At 38.3% G+C, this 16691-nt stretch overlaps 1 protein-coding gene across 1 annotated transcript; it reads left to right on the forward strand.

Annotated features, from left to right (window-relative positions):
* Positions 1-14417: 14417 nt before the first annotated feature.
* On the forward strand, positions 14418-16048 carry LOC121247316 (fibrous sheath CABYR-binding protein-like). The gene is made up of 5 exons (XM_041145684.1): positions 14418-14428; positions 14680-15008; positions 15087-15472; positions 15559-15612; positions 15722-16048. The coding sequence occupies exons 1-5, from the start codon at positions 14418-14420 to the stop codon at positions 16046-16048; spliced, it is 1107 nt and encodes a 368-aa protein (XP_041001618.1).
* The last annotated feature ends 643 nt before the right edge of the window (positions 16049-16691 follow it).

A 16691-nucleotide genomic window follows, 5' to 3' on the forward strand; every position in this document is an offset into this window, starting at 1 on the left:
TAGTCTGTTGACTGCACTTCAAGCAGATTTTTCTAGAACATTTTTTTCCAACCTCAATCCGAGACAACAAGGCTATGGAGTTCACTAATTTGGTGCAAGGAGTTATGACATTACACCAGTATGCAGCTAGATTTATCGAGTTATCATGTTTTGCTACATATTTGATCCCTGATGAGGAGAAGAAGGCTCGTAGGTTTGAACAGGGGCTGAATGAAAAGATTTATGAACGAATTGTGGGCTTTCAAATCCGAAACTTTTCAGAATTGGTGAATAAGGCCACAGTATTTGAACGGAGCCTTTAAAGAAGCGCTACACTGTTGGAACAAAGGAAGAGGACTGCGCCACGGGGTCTCAATCTGTGATGGATCAAGGGCCGTGGAAAAAGAGAAATGATGGGAGCAGCTCTGGGCAAAAACAAATGCAGGGAAATCAATCAAATAGCCTCTGTAAATTTTGTAATTGTGCACATACTGGAGAGTGCAGAAGGGAAGTGGGGGCGTGTTTTCGATGCGGTAAGACCGGACATCTTATCCGGGAATTCCCTTTGCTGCTAACAGACAACAAGAAGCCTAACCCACATCCAGGTTCCCAACAAAAGAATCAGGGAAATAATCATCGTAGAATGGGACCGGCTCGAGTGTTTGCACTGACATCTGAAGATGCTGAGAATGATAACAATGAGATCACAGGTACCTCACTCTACTTCTCCTTGAAATCTTTTTTATTTGAGTCGAGGTTAATCATGCTTGCATGGTACTGTTCTAATAGTATAGCTTAGAATATTGAAGTTTGGTTGAAAGTAAATTTTCTAAGGATTCAAAATTTGTGAATCGAGGTTATTCAGGACTTAAGCTCGGAACTTTTGATTATACTATGTTTATTTTGGGAGTTCTCTGTTAGTTAGTTGTGACATTTAGAAAAAAAAAAATTGTACGGACTGGTTAAATGTGGAGGTTAGTTCTTTTCCGATGTATGTGATTGAGATTCAATGTTTTTTTGGACTATAAGTTGTTAGAGTGACCAGCAGAAGCGTGGCTTTGGTGAGTGATAATTTGAGAGTCTTTTTCGTTATTTGTATAAGGTCCAAGGATTATGTGGAGAGTTTGAGATTGTTTTAGGTTTTTAATTGTAATGTTGAGGTTTATGGTTTAGATAAGATCTGTCGAAGTGCAATTCAATGTGCGTGAATAAGTGTGAAGGATTAAATATTTGGACTTTGCTTTAGGTGTAACAAATTTCGAGGACAAATTTTTTTTAAGCGGGGAAGGATGTAACATCCGGACCCAATCAAGCCCAATTTTATATATATATATTTTTGGACTAGTGGAATTATTTTTAGAAATTGAGTCGTGATCGATGACTCAAGAAAAAGACCAAGACCCAAGCCCACACCTGTGTCTTTTAAACCATAAAAACCAACTGAGTTTGTAATTTTTTTTAGGCACAAAGCACGATTGCACTCCCATGCATGTACGCCTCTATTCTCCTCAGCTTTAGGGTTTTGTTTTTGTACTGTTTCAATAACCTATTTTTTTATCATAGTCGGAGTTAAATTAAGTGGATATTGATGGTTTTAGAAAATGATGATATTTTAGGGATTATGAGAATTTTAGGTTTTGTAGATTTAAAATAGGTTCTTGTAGTATTTTAGGTTCAAATATCGAAATACTTGGTTGATTAGAAATTTATGGGAATTACTCGATTATCTTATAGGTGATGATTGTTAATTGTTCGGCATTTTTTAGGAAAATTCTAAAAAAGCTAAGAAATCCAGGTAAGTGAGGTTTCTATACTAGACTTTGCATAAAAATAAAATGAGCTGAGATTGATTGTTGAGAAGTATGCATATTTTGTCATGAAAAGAAATTTGATCTATCACTGTTTAAGAATAAAGCATTTTTCTGGCATGACTGGTGTATACATGAGCTTATTTTTTACATTCTGTTTTCTGAATTGTGCAAAAGAGAGCGAATATTTTGTACATAAATTATGTTTTAGTGATCTGATTCTGTTCTGTTCTGAAGATATTTTGTACTCTGATATGATATGATGTGATTACTGAAAACCTCTGGCATAACATTCTGTTTCTGTTTCTGTTCTATTCTGACCTTACCACGGGTGTAAAACTGTGGCCTCTGTTCAGGTGTAAAATGGGGGTTAAACATAGTATCTATTCTAATATAATAAAATAAGATGTGATGTTTCAGTTTGTGCTATGCCAAATTGATTTGAATATGAATATTTTTAAACGTTCGCTTTGAAATAAAACCAGGGTCCAATGAAATAGTTTGAATTAAAATATTTAATTAGATTTTAAAAAACGAGTGAAAAAAAGTTAAATCAAAATATTATAAAATTAAAATATTACTAGAATATTATTTTATAATATTATTTTTATTTTGATGTTTAAAAAAGTTTAGTTATTTTTTTTTATTTTGTTTCGAAGTTTAAAAATGTTATAATGATTAGATAATAATTAGATTAAAAATTTGAAGATTTGAAATTGAAATATATTTTTATTTGAATAATATTTAGAAAGAAAATGAGATAAAAAATTTTGAGTTGAAATAAGATGAGATGAAAACATATCTATTCCCACCCTTCAATTAGCCAACACATATATGATATAAGTGAACAATGATTGCTGTCCAACTAATCTACAACCAATTTACTACTTTGGAATAAAAAATACATTTTAGTATTATAAAATAATTTTATATAACTGTTTTGTCATTCTTTATATTTTTTTATTATATATTACTAAAATTGTGAACTGATTGTAAATAAATTGGATTATTATTATTCTAAGTAATAACTCTCCTTTTTATTTTGGAAGGAAAAATGATACATTATTATAAATTTTACAACTTTTGTACCATTAGTTTATTTGTCAAATTCCACGTCATTATTTTTAAATTCATTTACAAACCTCCCAACTCCTTTCCACTTGTCTTCCTTGAGCCCTAACTACTTCCTTGTGATGCCCTTAAGCCTTAACCCTTGTTTGGAATTTGACAGTGATTAAAGCGTCTAGACATGCAATAATAGATTACACACCCCTAATTCATGACAATTAACATGCAATGTAACTAGTCTGTTTCTAGCAGTATGAATAAATCGCAATAGAAAAATAACAAGGACTTGAGTAATAAGCTTGGTACCAAAACATAATCTATCATATCCCAAAATATATCATGGTTTCAACATTCATATAAAAAGTAGGGTCCCTAAACATTAACCCTTCATGACCACCAAAATATTGCCTTGTGTTACATAGTTAAAAACATTATCCTTAGTCTTCTTCTTCTAGGATCTCCTTAAGGTCCTCTAATAGTTGTAAAATTATTTCCATATAGAAATTAATAATCTCAAAACAAGCTTGGAGGGTATATTCATCTTCTATCAAATCAGGTCTCAGGTCCACTATGCTAGCTTTCTTCTGTACTTGTTACAATTTCTACCATTCTTAACAAGGATGCCACCATAATGAAATTTTGAAAAATCTCAACAAATTATGCCACAAATTTATACAAAGGACTTTTGGTACATGGATGCCACGAGTACCTCTCTCTCCCCCTCATCATTGCCTCTCTTGAAAATCCAAGAGTCTTTCCATATATGGATGCCAAGTGGCATCCTCTTGCTAGTACCGAGCATCACTCTCTCTCTCTCCCTCATCATTGCCTCTCTTAAGAATCCAAGAGTCTCTCCATGCATGGATGCCAAGTGACATCCTCTTGCTATTGCTGAGCATCTCTCTCTCTCTCTCTCTCTCTCACACACACACACACATCATTACCTCTCTCGAAAATCCAAAAGATACAACAAACTCTTAATGCATGGGTGCCAAGTGGCAGTATAGAGGGTGGCAGTTGTGTGGGTGGTGTGTGCCATCCGTGCGCTCCTTTCTCTTCCACACACTTTGTCCCTTAACTGACCTATAAGGTCCCTCAATCAGAAATCATTGCATTGACCCAAATCCTTCTGTTGAATCTGATTGGTTCCCACGAGTGGTAAGGTGCACACATATGGCTTCTTTCTTGGGGATTGATTTTGGCCACATCATTAGGATACAAATTCCCACAAGCTAATAATGGCATCTCAACCAATTGGTGTAGCACTATTAAAGGGTAATGGGTGGTAAAAAGAAGAAACTAGGGGATGAAATTCGGCCAGCCCCTTGCATTCCATATGCCTCTTTCATAAATAAGAACCTCAACTAATGATTTCCCTAACCAAACATTATAACTTGACAATCTAGCACCTTCCAAAACCCTAGAATGGCTTGGGTGAATTGATAAGTGTTATTTTTATATGATTTTTATTCACTATTTTATTTATGAAAAGTTTCATTTTCCTTTTAATACTATTGATTTTATTTTATTTCTACATATTTTTATTTATTTTCTTAGATTTGAATGAATGAGAATATTTCGTGCAAAAGTAGAGCATTTTGGTACAAAAGAAGAGATTACGGATCCAGACCGATGAAAGGTAGCGAGATCTGAAGAGAGCCGATGAGATTTGGGCAACAAACCTTGTCCCGTGGGCAGCAAAGAGATTTCTCTCACCCAAAGGCGATAAGACTTACCTCTCGGTAGGCAAGGAAACTCGCGACCAGAAAGTGCGAATATTTGTCAACAAGGCTCTAGGTAGTTAGATTGGGCGACTAGTCTAAACGACCAACTTAAGAGATCAATCTAAACGATATCATGGGTAACAACTAGAAAAGGCGAGATGAGTCTTTCATCCCGGTCGGGAGTCTTTCTACTCGGTAGGGCAGGAGAGGATCGTGTGGTCTTCGTGACCTCCACGCCAGTTATATTAAGCGCACACGACATATACTCAGTGGGGTAATTCCTCCCGACCAGGATCAATCTGCTACTAACCACCAAATCCGAGTTCCGCAATCAATCTGTTGGCAACCAAATCCTCCCGAACCCCGCAATTCAAGTCGCATATCACTGAATCTTCTATTTTAGATAATCCCTTTATTCTTGGGATAATTTTTTTTATGTTAACATTTATCTTTAGAAACTATTTTCAAGATCTTTAGGTGAGATTTTAGCCATAGTTATCTTGTTTCCAAATTTGAATTTTGACATCTATTTAATCCTGTCTTGCAAGATGATTAAAGAGAGTTCTGAATCGGAGTCGAGAGTTTTTATGTTTTAGAGTCGGAGTCTGAGTTTAGAGTTTCAGAATTTATTCTTGAAGTGTTCCTTCATGAAGGCAGAACTGGAAGGCAAATGCGAGAGGCACATGTTTCATCAACCGACTTCAACGAAGAACAACAATTTTAGTCTTTTTCTTTTTAATTTCATTATGAACTAATTATATTTTCTAGATTTTTGATGTAGCCTAACATTGAACACATAGTTTATATTTCAAGTTATTTTATTTTCAATATTTATATAATTGAGTGTTTATTCCTTATTCTTAATACTTGCAATTTTCTAGCTAACTATTATTCGATCTTTTGGATTGCAATGAGACCAAGAGGTGATTTGTGATTAAACCTCTAAGATTAAACACAACTAGTTGAGTGAAAGCAGAGATGTTTTACCATGACTAGTGTGATTTTCAAGAAAAATCCAAAGAACTTAATGTGCTCCAATTAGTTAAACTCACATAAAGATATGGAGTTATTAGTTGAAGATATTTTTAATATTGTTCGGGAGAAAATATTCAATAGTTAAGGAATTTTTATCATCAATTTGGGATAATTGACATTCTATAATAAGGAAGAATAAACTGTGTAGGATTTGTTAGGTAAAATCAAACGCTCTGATCTATTCTTATTATTTTTAAAATCTTAATTTTAATGCTTTTGTCTTCAGTATAATTTAGATAATCCATTATTCAAATTTTCGTTTTCCAAATACAAATTAATTTAGTCAATTTCATTACTCAATAGCATAATTATTCATTGTGGGTTTGATATACGTTTTCTTTAAAACACTTTACTACTTGTTACGATTCTATACATTTGTAGATATATTTTTATGCGAATAAGTTTTTGGCGCCATTGCCGGGAAGTAGTTATTTGCTATTGATATTGATACCAGCTAGACTTTACTACTTTGGATTTTATTTTATTTAAGAAAAAAAAAATAGAGAAAAGACGTACAATAAAGAGAAGAAGAAAGAGGTCGCTGAGATTGAAAGAACCTTACGTTGGATCAATAAAGAGAAAAAGAAAGAGGTCGCCGCCTCCAAATTTAATATGGTACAATAAAGAGAAGAAGAAAGAGATCGCCAAGATTGAAAGAACCTTACGTCGGATCAATAAAGAAAAAAAGAAAGAGGTCGCCGCCTCCAAATTTAATATGGTCGACCAAGAGTACAAGATGTTCAGAGATTATGCTATTACCACATTGGAGGCGCAGATGGCAAATCTGTCACAACAATAGGTAAGATGAACCATAATGTTGTTCAAACTAATGCTGTTTGTGATCATTACGCAGGAAATCATTCAAGTGTAGATTGCCAAGTGGAGAATCCTCTTGCCCAATCGAGTTATGAACAAGCCCATTACATGTCCAATTTCCAACGTCAAAATAATCTTTATTCAAACACATTCAATCCCAGATGGAGAAATCACCCTAATTTAAATGGAACAATAAACAAGTGCCGGCTAGACCACTTCAACAGTTTCCATAACAAGAGAAGAAGCCGACACTTGAAGATATGATCATGCGGTACATGCAAAAGACTGATATGGTGATGCAAAAGACTGATATGGGAATGCAAAAAGCTGATATGGTGAGCCAAAACAACTCGACCTCAATCCGCAATCTTGAGGCACAAATCGGTCAGCTTTCAAACATGCTTACTGAGAGGACAACAGAGACTTTACCGAGCAACACTGTGACCAATCCGAAGGAACATGTCAAAGCCTTAATGTTGAGAAATGGACAGACATATGACCAGTCGGTAAATACCTAGAGAGACGAAGAAGTTGCCTACAATATGGAGTCCGAGAAGAAGGAAATCGAGGACGAGGTGAAAGAAATATATCGCGAGGCGACCGACCAACAAGCTGAGAAGGCTACAGAGAATAAAAGGGCTGCAAAATCCAAGAAATCTAGGGAGTTTATTTTTGAAACTTATTCTCCTTCAATTTATGATCCACCAATTCTTTTTCTGCAGAGATTAAGAAAAAATAAGATTAATAATCAGTTCTCTCTACAGTTGGCGACTGAGGAGAGCAGTGCAATTATACAAAAGAAGCTGTCGCCTAAGGAACTAGGTCTTGGAGAAGCAAAGCCAACCATCATCTCTCTACAGTTGGCGACCGAGGAGAGCAGTGCAATTGTAGAAAAGAAGTTGCCGCCTAAGGAACTAGGTCTTGGAAAGCCGACCACCATCTCTCTACAGTTGGCAGACAGATCCATTAAATACCCGAGATGACTCATTGAGGATGTACTAGTGAAAGTTGATAAGTTTATCTTCCCGGCTGACTTCATTGTACTCGATATGGAGGAGGACGAGGAGATCCCTTTGATACTGGGCCGACCTTTCCTTACAACGGGGAGAACTTTAATTGATGTCCAGAAAGGGAAACTTGTTTTAAGGGTTGGTGAGGAGAAAGTCACATTTGACATCTATGGAATTCCCGTCTGTGGTACATTCTTGTTTTCAAATAAGTGACCGAGACGTGGTCATGGCTGACGAGACTTATGAATCTGAATTTCCAAAGTTACCACGTAAGGAACCACCCAAACTTGAACTTAAACTGCTTGCATCAAACTTAAGGAATGAAGAGGCCGGGGAGATCTCCAAGGAGTACACGACTGTACCTTGAAGGAATAAAAACAGTATGGTTTGATGAATAAAAAGCTTATAATAAGAATATGATTGAAATTGATTATAATTTTTAGGAAAAAATTCTCATTGCTTAAGTCTAGTTGTTAATTCTTTACTTAATCTTACTTAATTTGATATTTCCTATGTTTAATAAATGCCTCTTATGATCATTAATTGTTTTGAGTACCTAGAGAAATCTTATGTGAATTTTGTGAATTTGAATGGTCTCAACTTACTCTAGAACTTGTTTGATTACACTCGAGGTGAAATCCTAGACAGAATATTACTAGGAAAATGATTAAAGCATTCTTTGGACCGATTGAGCCTTTCAAGCTTATCTGTTTATTCTCTTTATCTCTAGTTGCCCATTTGAGCTTTATTAAAATATATTTTGGCCTTATATTTTTCTTTCTTGTAAATCCTATATTTCCTACCCTATTTGAGCTTAAATACTGACATCCTTACCTTTCAAGAGAACTAAGTTTACACAAATTCACAGACTCACAAGAGCATGAAAGGCAAGAGAGGTAGAAGGTCTACAAGTAAAGTAATTATAGCAATATTATCAAAATCATAAGTTTGGGGGTGTGAAAAGTCAACTCGTCTACTTGTGGCCAACAAGAAAAGGCCGATGAGAGCCATCTACAAAGGCAATTGAAAAAGTATGAAATATTTCCAATAAAAAAATAAAAAAATTAAAGAAGAAAAATCCGATCTAGCGAATAGAGGGGGTATAGAGAGAGATACTTTAAAGTGCAGTAAAAAGAGGTATGTTGAGAGATCTACAATAATTGAGAAGAGATATTTGTGTTAGGAATAAATCTTCACAACCTCCTCACCCTCCACACTCCATATTTGTTTTTAATTATTATTATTTTTTTCTTTTATCAAATATTTATTATATAAATAATGAATAGAAAATTTGAAATAATTTAAAAATAATAAACTCAAAAAAAATATTAAAAAATTTAAAAATTTAAAAAAATGTGGAGTGTGGAGTGTGGAGTGTGGTGGAGGTTGTATAGCAAAACTCTTTGTGTTAGAAGTGAGAATGCTGTATTTATTTTGCTGATGTTCAAACTTAAGTTCTCTTGTTTTGTTTGAATCCTACATTTTCTTTATAGCCCTCACCCTAGCCTTACGTTACAAGCTTGATAAATACCTATTGATCCCTGGTGATAGTTTCTGTTCTACATTAGTGGTGAGTGATTTGAAAAGTAAGCCTATGGAGTTTTTAGAGATCCATTATTGATTTACTTGTTTGTATAAAACTATCCGGAGAGCTAATGATGAAGTGATAATGATGGGTATGCATGAATGTGGGGATAGATAATGCTGTGAAATTGAGTTTTGAATTAACTTTTGGACTTGATTGGTCTTGAATGATTCATTTGAATTATAAACTTTAGACATTCTTTGAGACAATAAATTTTGTGAATCAAACTAGTGCTTGTTTTTAATTATCTTTCTTTCTTCTTTGCTCGAGGGCGAGCAAAACTTAAGTTTGAGAGTATTTGATAAGTACTATTTTTATATGATTTTTATTCACTCTTTTATTTATGAAAGGTGTCATTTTCCCATCAATACTATTGATTTTATTTCTATATATTTTTATTTATTTGCTTGGATTTGAAGGAATGAGAAGATTTAGTGCAAAAAAAGAGTATTTTGATACAAAAGAAGTGACTACGGATCCAGACCGATGAGAGGTAGTGAGATCTGAAGAGAGCTGATGAGATTTGGGCGAGGAGCCTTGTCCCGTGGGTAGCAAAGAGACTTCTCTCACACAAAGGCGAGAAGACTTACCTCTCGGTAGGCGAGAAAACTCGTGACTAAAAGGTGCGACAAGAAGGCGCGAAGATTTGGCGACAAGGCTCTAAGTCGACCAACTTAAGATACCAACCTAAACGACATCTTGGCAAAAATTAAAAAAGTTGAGATGAGTCTTTCATCTAGGTCGGGAGTCTTTCGACTCAGTAGGGGAGGAGTGGGCCATGTGGTCTTTGTGACCTCAACGCCCGTTCATTTGTGACCTCCACGACAGTTATATTAAGCGCACACGGTATCTACTCGTTGGGATAATTCCTCCTGACCAGGATCAATTTGCTGCTGACCACCAAATCCGAGTTCCGCAATCAATTTGTTGGCGACTAAATTCTCCCAAACCCCGCAATTCAAGTCGCATATCAGTAAATCTTCCATTTTAGATAATTCCGTTATTCTTGGAGTAATTCCTTTTATGTTAACATTTATCTTTAGAAATTATTTTCTGATCTTTAGGTGAGATTTTAGCCGCAGTTATCTTGTTTCCAGATTTGACTTTCGACATCTATTTAATCATGTCTTGTGGGATGATTAGAAAGAGTTCTGAATCGGAGTCAAAAGTTTTTATGTTTTAGAGTCTGAGTTTGAGTTAGAGTTCTAAAATTTATTCTTGAAGTGTTCTTTCGGGAAGGCAGAACTGGAAGGTAGAGGCGAGAGCCGCATGCTTCATCAACCGACTTCAACGATGAATACCAGTTTGATTCTTTTTCTTTTTAATTTCATTATGAACTAATTTTATTTTCTAAAACTTTGATATAGCCTAGTATTGAACACACAATTTATATTCCAAGTTATTTCATTTTCAATATTTTCATGATTGAGTGTTTATTCTTTATTCTTAATGTTTTCAATTTTCTAACTAACTATTGTTCTATCTTTTGGATTGCAATGAGACCGAGAAAGGATTTGTGATTGAAGCTCTAGGATTAAACACTATTAGTTGAGCGAAAGCAGGGATCCTTTACCCTAACTAGTGTGATTTCCAAGAAAAATCCAAAGAACTTAATGAGTATCCAATTAGTTAAATTCACATAGAAATATGAAGTTATTAGTTAGAGATATTTTTAATATTTTTTGAAAGAAAATATTAAATAGTTAAGGGATTTTTATCATCAACTTGGGATAATTGAGATTCTATAATAAGGAAGAATAAACTGTGTGAGATTTGCTAGATGAAATCAAACGTTCTAGATCTATTCTTATTATTTTTAAAATCTGAATTTTAATGCTTTTGTCTTCAATTTAAATTAGATAATCCATTCTTCAAATCTTGGTTTTTTAAATAGTAATTAATTTAGTCAATTTCAATACTCAATAGTATAATTATTCCTTGTGGGTTCGATATCCGCTTTCTTTAAAACACTTTACTACTTGTTATGATTCTGTGTACTTGCAGATATATTTTTATGCTAACATGCCTTACACCACTTATAACATGGGGATCTTGAATCCAAGAACCCTTGAAAAAAAAAGATAAACCTCCCATTGTATAGAAACATTTTAATAGCTCGAACTATCTTGAGTCTAAGGTCCAATTGCTTAATAGATTAAACAAATCCAAATTTAAGTGAGCGTGAATTCTAGGTTCTCACTTTTACTCAGGACATCACACTCCTTCTCCTTCCTCAAACCCAGACCAAACTCATCTCAGTCCTCAATCCCCAATCATCCTCCAAATTTCTCATCCTCCAAATTCCTCAATTAAACGAAGAAAGATAAAAGTAAGAAGGAAAGAAATAGAACCCAATTTATGTGGTGTAATGCTAGGGATCCCCAGGGGGATCCTAATCCTTTTTTTTTTTTTTTAGTTTTTAGTTTTTGTAGTGATTAAGAAAGTGTTTGTTGATATTGTGTTTCGCAGGCCTGGGCAACTTCACACCCCCGATATCCAAGCGCTAGACTGCACAGTTACAATGGGGGGGGGGGACCTCGGGGTCCATTAATCCTCTGATACTTAAATCAGTATCTTGAAGAAGAAGATAACAAAACAGAAGCAAGAACGATAATGTGTATGAAGGATGATAGTGTTTTTCGCATTACCTCATTTGCAGCTTGGTTGGTCCTTATTTATAGTTACCGTTTAGGATTCCCCCGTAGTGGGGTGTTGCGCAGCATGGGGCAATACACTCTGTGCAATTTATTTACCGAGCAGCTTCCATGTCGTCACCTTGCCGAGCAGCGATGGCCCCAGACCTTCTCTATGCACTGCTCAGGTCTTGGGCCGCATTCAGTGCAACACACTCTACACTCTGGGGTGCATTAAATGCGATGTGGCCTCTGTTTTGGGCCGCATTAAATGCGGCGTATTTCCTGTCCCGCGTCCCTTTCATCTGGTGATGCATGTCACGTTCCCCTCCCCTCTCTTCCCAGTCTTCACCCAGATCTCCTGTCACGGTACCAAAGCCTGACCCGAGTTCCCTATCCATACTCTGATTTGGGTTTCTACCTTTGTTGCCCAGACTTAGGTGACAAGGCTGGGCCTTATTTTCGGCCCAACCTCCCGCAATGTATTCTTCCTACGACCTTGGGCCTAATATAACGGATTTTCCCCCATCACAGTACCCCATGAATTTTGAGCACACTTGCGGGCTGAAAATTCAAAAACTCTCTCTTTCTACCTTCTCTCTTTTTTTTTTTTTTTTTTTTGTAATTGTAAGTGCTGGTTCAATAACCCGGCGTCGGTTAGTTCTTCGCATGTGTGTTGTGGGTAGCGCTGTGCCATCTTTCCCCTACCGAGGTGCCTCTTCGAATCCTGCGCCGTCGCTTTAATTTGGAGACCGTTTTATCACGCCGTCCTCATTTATACTCGTGTTTTGTTTCTCCCTTTTCTCCTTCTTTGATACCTTAGTCTTGCTCTTCCCACTGTCTTGAATTCCCGACCATCCTTTCGGTTTCTCCTCTTCGCTCTTCGTCATGACTAAGCAGAGTGCTAACGAAGCTTGTTTCAACTATTTCGCAGGGCATCGATGGACATGAGAAGCCCTTTCTTGGCAGCATCATTCTCATTGGAGTAGTCCCACCATGAGCAGACCTTGCTCCGCCATACGCTACTGCCAATGCACCACCCACGTGAAACAGTAGCTTCCCTTTGCTCAGCCACTGCACAGCTCCCTAAACCATCGTGCATGAGCCGCGCCACTACAAATATCCACTAGAAGCAACGCTACAGTAGGAACTGCCCACAGCCACGGCAAACATGAAAACCACCTTGATAGCTGCTGCTCTGCCCTGCACCTTCGTAGCAAGCTGTTGATATGCTTTGGACGTGAAGGACTCTGTTTTTACATGCCGAAACAGGGGAAGCATCCCCACCTTGAGCCACGGCGTCAGCCCCCTCCACTCCGATGCCATTGCCATCAAACGACACCGGAGGACAAGCCTCCACCTTCGGACATTGCCCTGGTCGACGCCCAGCCCCTAGACCATCGCAAGCCTCGCTGCCCCACGGTGAGTTTCCGTTCTCTAGCACACCATACTCTCTCCGTCTCTCACTCATACTTTCACCGTGTTTCTCTCTCTCGCTTCCAGTGCTCCGCCGAGATCACCACCGCTACGTCGCTATGCTTCTAGACCTCGCTGCGTCACACGCTACCGCGTGATTCCTCCTTAGTAAGCCCCTGCCATGCAAGTTATTGGTTTTACGTAGGTTTTGTTGGTGTTGAAGGAAATTCCATTAATACCCTTTACTACATATTATTTAGATATGGAATTACAGTTTTGCCCTTATTATTAGATGGTTTCAATTTGAAATTTTGTTTATATTAAATCTGTTTTTACATGGTTTATGCTGGAAATATAAGAAATTTTACAGAAAATAAATAGGGTTTTCAAATTGTACTAATGGTAGCATATTATTTTTTTACAGTAAGTGTGAAATTTTATTTTGAACATTTTAATTTATGATTACAGAAAATCACTTAAGTATTTTAAAATAAAATGAACTGAGGTTGATTTTTGAAAAATGTAAGTATTTGGTTATGAAAATAAATTTGAGGTACCTCAGTTATTTGTTCTGCATTACTCATGAGATTCTGTTTAAGAAGAAAGTATTTTCTGTCACGACTGGTGTAGACATGAGCTTATTTTTGACATTCTGTTTCTGAAATTTGAAATAGAGAGCGAATATGAAATTTGTGCATAAATTATATTGTGATATGATTTTGTTCTGTTCTGAAGATTTTCTGTAATCTGATATGATCTGATGCAATTTCTGAAAACCTCTGCCATAACATTCTGTTTCTGTTTTTGTTCCGTTCTGACCTCACCATGGGTGTAAAACTGTGGCCTATGTTCGGGTTGGTACGAACTTTTCTGTTTCTGGTGCACCCACTTTGGAAACAAAGTGGTTTTCTGCGTGGTCTTTCCTATGAGCACACTCGGGGCTCCGAGAACGAATAAGGGGAAGATTCACATTCTGTTTCTGCTCGGTTAGCTATCGAGGTTTGCACAACCATACCACGGGGGTTAAACATGGTATTTGTTCTGATATGATAAGATAAGATATGATGTTTCAGTTTATGCCATGCCAAAGGGATTTTGATTATGAATATTTTTGAACTTTCGCTATGATATTTTTGGATAACATGTTCTGACGCTGCATTTTGAAAACAATATTCTGATTCTGCATTCTGAAAAAAAATATTTTGTTATGCATTCTGAACTCTGTAAATGCTCATGTTTACACACTAGTATATGTCCTCTGCTTACTGAGTTGTTGATAACTCACCCCTTATCTCCATATATTTTTCAGATGATTTTGAATAGTCCAACTAAGTATCAGGATTATGGAGCATCGGTGAGATGATTATTTAAGCATAGTGGATTACTCATAGAAGATTTCTGAGAATTGGCGGATTTTAATAACAGATTTTGTAGTATTATGATGACTTTATATTTTGGAGTCTGTAAATATATTGATAAATTATGAGTTTTAAGTTATAGGGAGTAACTATTGAACGACGACTACATTCGTCGTTACCTCGTTCTCCCACCCCGCAACCACATATTAGGTCGGAACTTCTTGTTGGGTCCACCTTCCCCGACTAGGGAAAAACGTCTTGCCCCTTCCCCTTCCGAAGGGGACCGCCCTAAACATCAGTGCACGGAGACGAAGGCATCAACTCCCCCTACGTCCATCCTTACCGAGGAAGTCCCAGTCACCTTGCCCTGCACCTCTAAACCCGAAGCTGCTCGGCGAAGGGGGAAAGGCTCTCAGCGAGTGGTTCTTGGAGGCAAGTCTAGCCGGGCTGCTCCCAGGGATGACTTGGTTAGAGTCGCTCCTAGAGATGGCTCCCACCGAGTTGTTCCTAAGGATAGCTCTCTCCATGCCGTGGAGAGAGCTGGCTGGTCCATCCAGGATGTCGGTCCTTCTAGAGGTAAATCATCACGAATCTTCAAGTTTTTTTTTTAAACCGTTGGAGCCGTAAGTGATAGCGTTTATCCTTCCCGAATAGGCCCTGCGGGGGAAGGAGATGCAGAAGCTGCTGTTGCCTCCCTTTTTGCTTCGGCTTTTGAAGGCCTAGAGCCTTGGGGGTCAGCGCAGGCATCGGGCTCCTTTACCTCTTTTGAGGAAGCTTTCCTTGAAGAAGAAGAAGAACTTTTGCACAAGCGGCCAACCTCCTTCGAGGAGATGCTTGCTAAGTTCGACGCATCTTTTGAAGGGTGCTTTCCTCGTTCCCCTAACTCTGCTCCCGAGCCCGCTAGCTCGGCTCATTCTGGTGGCTCCCCGATCCTCATTCCTACAGCTCTACCTTTGGAGGAGGAAGTTCCATCAGCTGCAGGGCCAGGATTTCCTAAGGCTACGGAGCAGAGCCCTGAAGGGGTTGCCCCTAGGTCGGAGGTCATGGGGCCAAGCTGCCGGGAGATTACGAATCCCATTCCCCCGAGATCCTGGTGCCTATACCAGTATCAACTCCACTTGCCGAGTCAGGCCCCTCGACAACCCCAGAACAAACTCTCCCTTCGGCGGAGATCGCTCAGGTACTTGCTCTTCCTTCTCTATTTTTGTTGTTGTTGTTCGTTTGATTGTTTGTTTTGCTTGTTTTCTTTTTGTTGTCTTACCTCATGCCGGGTCGGGTGTTTGGCTTAGGAGCTCCAGGTTCCTCAAGCTATACACTCCCCTCCACAACGAGGTGTTGCTATAGTGGAGGTGGAGGACGATCCTTCCCCGAGCAGCAGCCCCCTCTGCTCGGGCACTGTGGAGGGTGAGAACTCAGCCCAAGCCGAGGGTTCACCAAGCTCTCACTCTGCCCTTTTGCAGGATCCCCCAATTGAGATTTCCTTTCTGAGTGAGGGGGAAAGCACTCCACCTCCCGCACATCAAGAGGTTATTCTACCTCTGATGCCTGCCGAGCCATCTTCTTCTTCCGAGCCAGGGGCATCACAGGGTCCTGGGTCTGGTCATGTCAAGGCCTGAACAGTTTTTTTTTTAATAATACTTCCAAAAGTTCAAACCCCTTTTTGCCAATGTAAGTGTTCTTCCGCACAGCTGCTTCTCTTTCCATTCTACTCCCTCCCTCCGTTTTGTTTCCTTCTTTTTTGCTAACGAAATGGGTTGATGTCGATTTCCCATGCTGCCGAGCAATTTGCCGATTTGGTCTCCCGAGAGCAAGAGGCTCTGGAAGAGGATCTCAAGACTCAGAGGGCGTTAAACAAATTGCTAAACCTCCGCGGGCAGAAGCTGTTGAGTGAGAAACAGTCCCTAGAAGTGGAGAACGAGTCCTTGAGAGAGAGCAACGCGCTCCATCTTGAGAAGATCCGCGAGCAGAGGAAGCTGAATAAGGAGATGGGAGAGTTGATGAAGATCATGGGCTTAAAGCTTGATCTTATGCGCAAGGAGCTTCAGTTGAAAGGCTTATAGATAGACACACTCCAGTCTAAAATAGCCTCAGCGGTCGCCTAGCTGGAATTTGCACAAAAGGATCTCGAGGTCCTTCGTGCCCAGTCTAGTCTCCTTTTGGCTGAGGGGGAGAGTGCCCATGCCGAGGTTCAGAGGCTGGGGTGTGAGCTAGAGTCTGTTCGGGAAGCTCTGGAGAGGAGCGCTGGGGTTGCTGATGCCT

The sequence above is a fragment of the Juglans microcarpa x Juglans regia genome, chromosome 1S (assembly GCF_004785595.1).
Source record: "Juglans microcarpa x Juglans regia isolate MS1-56 chromosome 1S, Jm3101_v1.0, whole genome shotgun sequence".
NCBI classification, from domain to species: Eukaryota; Viridiplantae; Streptophyta; class Magnoliopsida; order Fagales; family Juglandaceae; genus Juglans; species Juglans microcarpa x Juglans regia.

Excerpts from the sequence above, each read along its gene's own strand:
- LOC121247316 (XM_041145684.1), top strand. Across the intron at positions 15,473-15,558 it reads GGGTTGCCCCTAGGTCGGAG|TCAGGCCCCTCGACAACCCC; the intron begins GTCATGGGGCCA and ends CCACTTGCCGAG. Across the intron at positions 15,613-15,721 it reads CTTCGGCGGAGATCGCTCAG|GAGCTCCAGGTTCCTCAAGC; the intron begins GTACTTGCTCTT and ends TGTTTGGCTTAG.